Source organism: Parasteatoda tepidariorum, chromosome 8, assembly GCF_982258835.1.
Source record: "Parasteatoda tepidariorum strain Cologne lab strain chromosome 8, Ptep-v5.0, whole genome shotgun sequence".
Classification (NCBI taxonomy): domain Eukaryota; kingdom Metazoa; phylum Arthropoda; class Arachnida; order Araneae; family Theridiidae; genus Parasteatoda; species Parasteatoda tepidariorum.
In genome coordinates, this window is record NC_141762.1 from 53,864,750 (window position 1) to 53,876,824 (window position 12,075).

Here is a 12,075-nt window from a genome sequence, read left to right on the forward strand (position 1 = left end):
TTGCCATGGATGGGTGAACCTGGTCTGCAACTATGTTCAAGTAGCTTACAGACGTCAGGGATTGTTCTATGAGGATTATGGGTCCTAATGTGCCCCATGACAACATTGTTCCTGGGCGAGAAGCCATGAAAGCCTGGGCGAGCCCATTGTTATAAATGGAGGGTGGTCATAATGTAATGGCTCTTCGGTGTATATCACAGGGGTTTGCATAAATGTTACGACAAACTTTCAGAGGAGTTGGGGCAAATCATCAGGATCGAAATTGCATATGAACCCATTCCTGGAAATGTCGTCATACGCCTCTGAGGGCGCTTCCCTATTATGAACTGTCTCTCCCTATGCTTTTGAACACATCATAATAGGGAAGCTAACTTCATTCGACGACATTTCCGGACATGGGTTCCTAGGCAATTTCAATTCTAATGATGTGCCCTGATTCCCCAAGAAGTTTGTTGCAACATTTACGCTACCCCTGTTATATGTAATGTTTTTAAACTTGTACATTTGTACAAAAAATTGACTAAAAATGTCCTCTTTAAAAAAAAGTCTGTACCTTTAGGAGCCAAACTAATTTCGGATTTGAAATTCCCACACCCAAATAAGGCTAGATCATACAGGAAATGCAGCAAAAAAATTTGCAATTATTTAGCAGAACCAAGTATGAAAAATATATTTTTGTTATCTCGATTTGTTCTGAAAAAATTCAATTGCTTTAAAAACAAAAGATTTTAAATTTTTTAAAAATATAGCGTTTCCTCCCTCAGAGTGTGTTTTAAAAATGTTAACAAAACTTATTTTGTTTATTTACCAACAAAAAATTCAATTTAAAATCTAAACAAGATATTAATCATTGTTTTATTTTACAGGTTGATCAACAACCGCAGCCCGAATACACAATATATATGTATTTTTATTTTGTTCTCTTCATTATCTTCGGCTCATTCTTCACACTTAATCTATTTATTGGAGTAATTATTGACAATTTTAATGAGCAAAAAAGAAAGATAAGTATCATTTCAAATCTAATATAAAAGTTTTTCTTATGAAATTCAATAAACAGCCAGCTTTTTCTGTAGCCTAATTTATATATAATCATCAATAGTCCTTAAATAGCTGACATTGGAGTTATTTTTTAATATTTTAAGCTTAAGTAAAGAAAGTATTGTGTTCTGGTTGTATTATATAATTAAAATTACGTTAAGTTTTGATAAACTATCATTTATAACATTTTCTTTGTTTCATATTTTTATGTAAATGAGAGATATGCATAAATATGAAATTAAAAGACGTTTAATTTCATGTATATTTTTACTACACTTCCAAGAGATTTCATTGTGTTGACTGTTGAAAAAAAAATTTTCCTCTAACTTTATTTGAACTTATATAATGCAATGCATTACAAGAAACAATTATTAAAACTTTTGTAATATTTGCATGTGATTAAGTTTGTAAATGTATGAGACACAGGGAAAAAAGAGCCTAGTAAACTCAACTGTGGGACTGTTCATCCACACAGCAGTTTGCAATGCTTTTTACAAGGGAAATACACTTCTCTTCCCCAGAATTCTTTTTAAGGTGAAATTAGGTTTCAATTATAGAGCATGATTGAAAACCTTGGATAGGGTAAAAATTATCAGCCATTTCTGCCTATGGGGAAATATACTTACTTTAAAAACGTTTTGGTTCATTTATAAAGTTTTTGTTTACTTATAAACTAATAAAATTTTTCAGTTTTTGTGGATTCTTACTACAACAGTTAGGCTGTCCGGCTTCTACCAAAGAGTTCACGATGTCAAATTCTAACTGGGATGTTAAAATTTATCTCTAATTTTCTGTATTAAACAAGTTGATAACTATTTAGTATATTTTATTCAATTTATAAATTATTACTCTTTAGTTTATTTTTTTCAAAATTCAAATTTTTGAAAACAAAGAAAATTAATAAATGTTTAAATTATTTTTTTCAATTCAAATACATGGATTTTAAAAATAATAGTACAAATTTTTTAATGAACTAATTGATTTATTTTAATATGTTATTAAGAATTTTAAGTTTTTATTAAATTTAATTACGAAAATGTAAACAAAAGTATATTATTATGCTTGTTTTAAAAAGAGTTAAAAAGGAGGAATAAATTGAAAAGAACTTGTCATTACTTAACTAGAACCCTTTGTATCTTTATCCCCTTTCTTTCTTTTTTTCCTGTTAACATAATCAAAATGTATTGCCAACTAAATTTGTATTTTCAATGAAATGATTTACCAGTTAAGTAATAAATAGTTATTTTCAATTTATTCCTTTATCTTTTAAATAACATGTATAATAATGTACTTTTGTTTTCATTCTTTGAATGAATTTAAATAAAAACTTAAATTATTTATTACAAAATAAAATTTTAAAAAAAACAGTTGCTTCATTAAAAAACTTTCAATTGCGATTTTTTTAAATAGTTCATGAATTTTAATTAAAAACTATTTTAAAAAAATTAAACATCTGTTTTTTTTTAAATTTAAATTTTGCAAAACAAATTATTTTTTATTAAATAAATTATTATTGAATAAATTATATTGAATGAAACCCACTAAGTAGTTATCAACTTATTTAGAACAGATAAAATTCGAACATCCTGTCGTGTAAAATTTTGCAACACCCTTCTTAATGACGAGAGTGAAGTAGGTTGAGAGACGAAATTGTGCAGTGTAGTAAATTATTTGGAGTAATAAGTAGTTTTGTAATCTAGTGAAGCAAATGGGTTGAGAGATGTACTTGACGTAAAGTAAGTCTAACGGAGAAATACATAGATCTACATACTGTTTAATCAGACAAAAAGATTAGTGCTTTCATCACTTGGAGGTTTGTGAAGGGCGTGTGACAGCAATGAACAGATCCCCCAACCTGCTGATCATTTTTTTTATCAACTAAAGATGATCACTCTATCTTGAAAGACTAGGTTACCTCATAAATCTATTCCTATATGCATCACAATATGCTAAAAAACTTAAATTTTCCTCTTGAAATCATAACTATTAACAAATACTAACTACCAGTAACGCCCATTTTATTAAATTTTTAAATATAGTATGTTAAACTTAAAGTAATTTTGCTAAACATATTAAGTTTACATTCAAATAGCATATTTTGCTGACTAGTGTATTTTTTTCTATAAGCAGGGGGATCTTTAGAAATGTTCATGACTGAAGATCAAAAGAAGTATTACAATGCAATGAAGAAGATGGGGTCCAAAAAGCCAGCCAAAGCAATCCCTCGTCCCCAGGTATTAAACACACAAAAATGCTTTTTTTAAAAATAAAAAAAATATTGTATTTTTGCAGTAATAAAGGATAACTGAATTGTGTATCTGATGTAAACACGTTTATACTTAGAATGATATTGGGTAATGAATATCCATCAATACTCCCCTTAACAAAATATCAGTTAGCAAAATTGATGCATAAACGAACTTCTTTTTTTTTTACAAATTGAAATGTTTAAATCAATATTGATAAATATAATGTCGTCAACTGTCAACAAACCTTCCTTGTTCCTTTTTTTATGTTACATAATAAAGTTCCATAACTATTCTTTTTGCTGCATTTTAATTCCCTTGTCTTAAAACTTTGAAAGATCTTGAAGATCTACATATATTAAGTATTCGAAAGAAATAACCTGTGATTTTGTTTTCCTTGATTACAGTTCAAACTGCAAGCTGTTGTATTTGACCTCACTACTAATAAAAAATTCGATATGGCCATCATGATATTCATCTGCCTAAATATGACTGTGATGGCAATGGATCATTACCAGCCAACCGATCTTTTTGACACCATCCTCGAGCGCCTCAATATTTTTTTCATCGCTATTTTTACTGCCGAATGTGTGCTCAAGATTTTTGCCCTTCGTATGTATTATTTTAAAGAGCCCTGGAATGTCTTCGATTTTGTTGTAGTCACTTTATCTATACTAGGTAAGTCTTTTTCATATCTTTGTTTTATTCTTACTTAATAAAATTGTCATATCCAAAATTTAAACATAGCAGTGATGATCTATTTTTAAACAATGTTATAGTTGAATAAATATTTATGTATATACATATATATATTTCCTAGATGAGATTTAGATATATTACGTTTCATATATTCAATATTTTGTTTCATTTGCAGCCATTTCCAGATACCTGTTCTTATATGATGTATGTATATCATGATTTATACATCAATGTATAATGATTTATGCATCAGTATGTATAAATCATTATGACTCTTGGTCAAACTGTGACTCTCTTCTATCTTTAATATTTTGAAATATTTTTGTACGAATATAAAAGATTATATCCACCGTGGAACACATTTCTGTCTTTCCTTATCCATATCAATTGAAGAATAACTGAAATTTTAAAAGAACATTACTGGATAGACACTGTCAAAAAATTATGTTTTTCTTTTTTTCTACTTCATACTGAAAGTAAATTCTTTCTTCGTGACAAGAAAATAATTATGTGCTCACAATGTAATCATAATTTTGTGTTTATTTTTCTTCAAATGAAGGTAATCTTGTAAAGTTCGTTTTCAACCTTTGGTTGGACAACAGTCGTCTAAAGATAAGACAGCAATCTATCATATTTTTTAAGTCCTGTACAATCCTGCTCTGTGTTCCAACAGTAATCCTGTCTGCAAACTAAATCCAGAGCACTGACTCTTTTTAATTTTTTAGATAATAAAAATTAGTTGAAGAGCTTAGAGGTGAGTCCTAGTAGAAAACAGAAAATGGTTGTCACCAGCAAGCATACAAGAATTAATTCTTCCAAGAAATAATTTATTATATACATTCTTCTAATGTTTTAAGTATTATAAGTTTCAACGGGGAAACAATGAGATGTGTAGTATGTGTTTGTACAATTTAAAACTAATATCCTCAAAACTCACAAAATTTGTCTGAGCATGTTTTTTCACCAAATTTTTCAGTTTTGCTTAGATAAATCCTTCATTATATAGATGTTTGAATTGATTTTCTAATCAGCACATATTATTAAATTTTTTAACTGTTTAATAATTGTCTAATTTGTTGTCTTTTTTTTCTTTCAAATAGGTATTGTTCTAAAAGATTTAATAGCAAAGTATTTTGTTTCTCCTACTCTTCTTCGAGTAGTTCGTGTTGTAAAAGTTGGACGTGTTCTTCGATTAGTTAAAGGTGCGAGAGGAATCCGAACGCTGTTATTTGCCCTTGCCATGTCACTTCCCGCCCTTTTCAACATTTGCCTTTTACTTTTCCTCGTCATGTTCATCTATGCCATCTTTGGAATGTCTTTCTTTATGACTGTGAAGCATCGAGGTGGAGTTGATGAGAACTTCAACTTCGAGACATTTGGGCAATCTATGATACTTTTATTTCAAATGTCGACTTCTGCCGGCTGGGACGGAGTGTTGGCAGCCATCATGGAAGAGGATGACTGCGATCCTCCGAATCCGAAAATAGATTTAGAAGGTAATTGTGGTAGCAGGAACATTGCTGTTGCTTACCTTGTTTCATACCTCATCATTAGCTTTCTAATCATAATTAACATGTACATTGCTGTAATATTGGAAAATTACAGTCAAGCCACAGAAGACGTTCAAGAAGGCTTGACTGACGATGACTATGATATGTATTACGAGATATGGCAGAACTTCGATCCAGATGGAACTCAGTTTATTAGGTACTCGGCTCTGAGCACATTCTTAGACTCACTCGAAGAACCACTTCAGATACCTAAGCCGAATAAGTACAAAATAATTAGTATGGATATTCCTATTTGTGAAGGTGATATGGTGTTTTGTGTTGATATCCTCGATGCTTTGACGAAAGACTTCTTCTCGAGGAAAGGCAATATCATCGAAGAAACTGCGGAACTAGAGGTAGTAATACCTAAAGAAAGAGAAGGCTATAAGCCCATCAGTAGTACGATGACGAGACAGCGAGAAATATATAGTGCGCGTATCATACAACTTGCTTGGAGGAGGTACAAAGGACGAATTGGTGATGGCGAACCTCGTCAACAACAGACTGCAATAGTTGTTGAAAGTGATGGGCACATGACAAAGAATGGTCATAAAGTTGTTATCCATTCTAGGTCACCCAGTGTCACCAGCAGATCGACTGACGTGTGATAAAAAGAGAAATGAACATTTTTTCTCTGCTTTTGAAAGTGCTTGTTGGTGACCGACTGCTAAGTATATCTGCTTCAAGCCTATATTTTTATATCCTTTACGCAGAGGTTGAAGAATAGCATTGCACGTGGCTTCTGTGCTTATAGTTTGAAACTGGGTTTTAAGTTTGAGATAGATTATTTTACATTGAAACACATTTTTCAGAGAGTATTAAATTGTGAAAGTCCATTTGACCCTCGTAAATGGATGCATAATGATTTCTATATACCTCGGTTAACAATCAATTGTTCTAAAGTCTTCGTCTATTTGGCTTATTTATAATAACAGGAAAAAAAATTGTATGTTTAACTTATGTAAAAGTTGCTATGATCAGCATTTGTTACTTGTTAAATTTTTTAAAAATTGCTATTAGTAGATGTTTATAATGGTTGGTAAAGTCAGCTTGCAATGCCCGGTGTACCATCTTCAAGGTTTATACACTAACCGCTGCTGACAAGAATAACAAAAAGCATTTATATATTGTGGGTTTTTTTTTTTATGGGGGTGTATTGTTTGATGCATTAACATCAAACCCTGTGTACATTTGAAGACGCTCTTTTCTAAGGATAAGTCGCCAAGATAGGTAATAATTAAAACTATTGAATAGAATTATTTGTTGATTGCTTAGAAAGTTTTACTAAATATAAGTGACCAAAAGAAATATTTGTACAAAGGGCTTCAAAACATTAATTGTTAAAAATCATCATTCTATGGCGAATCATTCCCCTAATGCACTATTTTTGTCCTTTCACTTGTATAAGTTGAAAATTTATATATTTTCAAACTAATAAAATTATTTATAAATGCTATATACAAAGTATAAAGTTTTGACTTTTCAATCACTAATATCACTTTACTGAATTATCGACTTTATTTTATAAAGAGAGAAAAAAAAATATCATGATTTGTGATATTTGCTATCTATGTACTATGGGAGCTAAAAATCTTCAAATATTTTACTGTACATAATATTATTTGAGAGAAAAACAAAATTTAAATCTTAAATTTATAAAGAGTGTACATCTTAATTAGTAATCTAAATTTATTTCATGTCATGTTTTTACACGAAGCTTATATAGCAAGCAATTGCTGATATTTTATGGAATTCGAATAAGCTTTTCATCATTGGGCATTGCACTAATATATTAGTCACTACTAAAAAAAAGTCTAGTCCTTAGAGACAGCATCATTTTCACATAGATTTTTGCGGCTGAAAAATAAGCGGTTAACTAGTGCTTTTACATCCAGTTTGTGATGCAGTCAACTTTTCTGTTTTCTTTATCAACTTTTGTACTTCATGCAATTAAGCGTTTATGACTTTTATTGAACACTGTTTCTAATCACTGTTCATAATCAGATTTTACCTTTTTTTAATTTAAAACGGCACCCTTGTACATCGCTTTACCAATTGTAAATATATAATACATTTTTCTTACCAAGCAATTGATTAAAAAAAGTATTTTTCTTAAAATCTTTTTTGGAAAATTCCGTTTCAGAATTTTTATAGATTATTCAGATTTTTTCATAATAATTTAGAGTTCTTTTTTTTCACAAATTTAAAAGATATAGTAATAAAAATGAAATATTTTTCTATTTTTCATATTGACCTAAAATATGAATTATATTTCTGTAAAATATTCCTTTTTACGAAGTATTTTAGATTGAAATAAAATATATTTATGAATTTAAGTTGGATCAGTGAAACCAACCAAAACTTCATAAATACTGATGAATATCAACACACATTGGGAAGCTTCCATTTAGCAAAATTTTCTTCCAAACAATATTGACCAATAGTAAAAATATAAATTGTTTTACTTTAGATAAAACTTCTACACTAGTAAATTAGAAAACTTTCTTTTGTTTGCTTTAAGTTTTCTAAAGAAGTCGCAACGTAGAAAAGTTGACTGTATCTGTACCAAATGATATCCAGGCTGATGTACGATAGGCTTTACTTTTTTCCACAAGTAATTCTTTTTTAAGTCTTATTAAATTGGTGACCCAGAAGTCAAACTTTTCAACAAAAATCGAAACGGAAGATAATTTCACACACTCGGGTGGCTTGGTGCAACGAAAGATGCAAACTTAATTGCAGTTCAAGTCACCTAATTCTTGAGTAGGAGAAGTACTGCGATACTCTTAACTAAAGATTTCAGTTGTGATGTGCCTTTCTCAGTTTATTACTGTTGGTTTTTTGTCAGGAAGAAATCTATAGATTCCGTCATCGGGCTTTTTCTTTGGTCATCGCGTTTAGTTTTCTTTGAGTAGGCCGATAGAATATGTCTTTCTCAAAGAACGTTTCATGAAGTCTGTTTGCTTCTTTGTGTCAAAGGGTTCTTGCACATTTAAAGAAGTTATTCTTTCCTTTTCCTTCAAAAACAGTAGCATTTCGAAATTTACACATATCGTAAACATTTTCTAGATTTTCATCTTTATTAGTACAGGGACATCATCTAAAATAATATCGATATACTTTTGTAATTCGATTTTTCAACTATTTCGAGAAATTCTACAAGAGTCATATTCGCATTTTATATTCTTGTACCCATAGAATTTGATTAAGAAGTTCTGTATAAAATCATAAAAGTTTGTTACTCGAAGCAATTTTATAAACAAAAGCAACTAAATTTTTATGTCTTCATATTAAAATCGCCCTTCATTTTAATTACTATCAGATAATATTTAAACTGGTATTTTTATAATCAAAGTAACTGAGAAATGCTACTGTTTCATTTTTTAAAAAAATGTTTCATTTCTATTTATATTTTATGTTTTTTATAAAGAATTATAACTTTTTTGTATGCATTTATAGTTTCCATATTCTTTATAGTTATGTATTTAAATTATATTTTATGCACATAGTAGGTTCCTTTGCCTCAAAGAATGCATCATTCATTCACGAGCTTTTATGTGTTTGATCAAAGAAATGTATGTACATTTAAACGCTGCTTGCGAGCTCAAAGTTGTGCAAATAATTTTTCATAAACCAAACTACCACTACGGCATGTGAGCAGCCTATTTTGTCCATTTAATTTATTATAAGTTCATAAAAGGGCGAGAGTTTTGCTTACCAACTCGGGTTCAGTTTTTCTCCTGCCATTTTTAATTTTAAAAAAATCTATACTTCTTAAATATAATTTTTGCTGCTTGTAATATAAAATCAATTTTAACCAATGAAAAAATCTGCTGCTGACTTTTTCTCTGCCAGCTAGTCCATTATTTAGAAAGTAATAATTGTTACATTTTCTGCGAGCCAATTCAACTTGTCACTGCTGCCTCAATTCTTAACCGTCTTCTCTATCTTGTCCATAATACTATATTTATCGCTGCCAAACGTCCTTTTGCAACAGCAGCTTCTGGCCGAATATTTTGCATTCACCATTTGCAAACATACAAGGAAAAAAATTAATAGATTTTCAGCCATTTCAATTTAGCCATAGCTTCAAAGTTAGTTATAATTGTGTTTTTCTCTGTGCACTTTAAAAAGACATTTCAGTTATATCCATGACCAAAGATTCGTGGCAATGTTTTGAATTTTGCAATGTAATTCCATTATGATCAAGGATATTGTTATTTAAATCAATATTCTATTACAGTGTATTAAGATTTTTTCCTTCATAATTCCCTCAAATAATAAGTAAAAATTATTTTTTCCTGTGCTTTTGTTTCTCTTTTTTTTATCGACTAATAATCTTTATTTCAAATATCTTTGTAAGTAACCAAAACTCAGAAAAGAGATGATATCTTTCCGATAAAAGTGTCGTGTTGTTTAAATTAATGTTTCAATTTTTAAAATCAAATTTATTTTACACAAAACTAAAGGCTTTGTTGAAATTGAATCAATTTTATTCAAATTTTAAACTTCATTGAAGCAATTTTAAAATTTATGATGTAAAGAAGTTTTCTAAAAAAATTAGCAAAAAGTGATTGATATTAATATTTTGTCGCATGTTTAATATAGAGGCAAATCTTCTATAACTTACCAATTCTAAAATATTTAAAAAATTGTAAATATTTTTTAATTTTAGCAATTTTATGCTCGTTTTCAAAAATTGGAATATTTTAATCGTTGAATTAAAATTTTGAGTGATTTATATAAAAAATTGAATGTTTTAAAAATTCAATTAAAATATTTCGCCCATCCATCTACATAAATAGAAACTAAATTTGTTGATTTATGCAAAAGAGTTTAAATAGAGCGAAGTTTAAATTTTAAATAAATATAATTAATTTAAATAAAAGAGTTTAAGATGTATCTGATGAATACTCAAAAATGAATATCATCAAAATAAGATTATTTTAAAACTTTTTCCATCATCAGTTGTTTACTTTATTTAGTCATTTAGCTGATTTTAAATTGTAAATGTTATAGAATATTAGCAGGCAAGTTTAGACAATTTAATTAACTTGCATCCTTCAACGTTTTGAGCTCACCATAAGCTTTCTATTTCCAAACTTTTTAGAATGTAATGAAATATCGAGAGGTGAATAAATGTGAGAAAATGTGTGGTGAGAGATAGTGATGGAAGTGTTATTATAATTTTTGTTATTTGTAGGAAATGATGCGAGTTTATGATTAAACAAACATTTCAGTGTTTAGAATTAAACATAGTGAACAATTCATTCGTCAGAGTTTACTGAACTGGAAATTCAGTGGAATTTTCGCTCACATGGTGTGTACATTTAGTTATCGTTCTAATATATTTTAGGTCTAGATAGCAGTGTATTTTATTCACAATTATAATTTGTAGACTTTTCCAATTTGGAATGTATTCAAGTACGTCATAGTGACGATTGCAAATATATATGCTCAGTATAAAAAGAAAAAATTTCATATAATTCTTATAATCCCCATGTATTAAATCATCGAATAAATTTTTTTTAAAGTTAATTAAAGTTACAATTAAAGTAAAAATTAAAGTTACAATTAAAATGCCAGTTTTAAATTGTAATTTTTTAATTCTATGGTGTTTATTATTTTTCACTAAAAAAAGAAAAAGAATTCTATTTATATGTGATGAATCTATCTTTATTTCTTAAGACAAGAAAAAAAGTTATCAGAAGTTATAGTTTATGTTATTCAAAGCTTTCATAAGCTTTTTACAAGATCCGTCCATATCTATTAGCAATGAAAATAAAAAATTTATTAATGGAACTACTTTAAATATATCAAACTTTTGATTCATCGTGAAAGCAAATCAGGATAAATTCATTTAAATTTTTAAAACAGAATTTAATACCCATACATGTATTATTTATTTTTAGAGAATCATTAAGATATTGATTAAATTAGACATTAAAGGTTCGGGCATATATGCTGTATACTACTCTGCTGTTACTATAATGTAAAATTATTTGAGAGGAAAAAAAGATTTATAAACTTGCGTCGAAATAGACAAAGTTAGTTGCTGCTAAAATTTGCTTTAATATTTATGCCATTCTAGTATATATTTTGTTCCGAATGTAATCAATTATTATTTTTAAGATATGTTTCGTCCTACGGGGAATTAATATTAAGTATAAATGAGGGCATAAAATATGTATTAATTGCTTATAACCTATTAATCTGCCACCATGTTTACAATTTAGTTAAATGTTCTTAGTTTATTGTCAGTAAAAGTAAGCCATTAACATTCAGGTCTTATGATGTTATAAAATTAATAAATGTATAAGTAATTAGAAATCGAAATGCTTATAAAATTTTATAAAAGCATTTTACAGTTTTTTTTTAAATTAAAATTGCATTTTTATCTACTATTTATAGAAGTATTAGCAAATAAATTATCTTTTTTAATAATTTTTTTTCTTCTTATTTTTGAAAAATCTAAAATGAATAAACACATTTTAGGAAAATTTTATTCAACTACAGCTGAGATTAACTACTTAAATTTA

The 12,075-nt window shown here is 28.5% G+C and overlaps 1 protein-coding gene across 1 annotated transcript in view; it reads left to right on the forward strand.

The window, feature by feature from the left end:
* The window catches only part of LOC107454398 (sodium channel protein para), a 226,289-nt gene extending 217,739 nt beyond the window's left edge, over window positions 1–8,550 (forward strand). The window contains exons 28-31 of the mRNA XM_071181380.2: window positions 867–1,008; window positions 3,172–3,275; window positions 3,695–3,965; window positions 5,087–8,550. Of these exons, the coding sequence (XP_071037481.1) occupies window positions 867–1,008; window positions 3,172–3,275; window positions 3,695–3,965; window positions 5,087–6,144 (1,575 nt within the window). The 3' untranslated portion in view covers window positions 6,145–8,550. The remainder of the gene's footprint in view (window positions 1–866; window positions 1,009–3,171; window positions 3,276–3,694; window positions 3,966–5,086) is intronic.
* The last annotated feature ends 3,525 nt before the right edge of the window (window positions 8,551–12,075 follow it).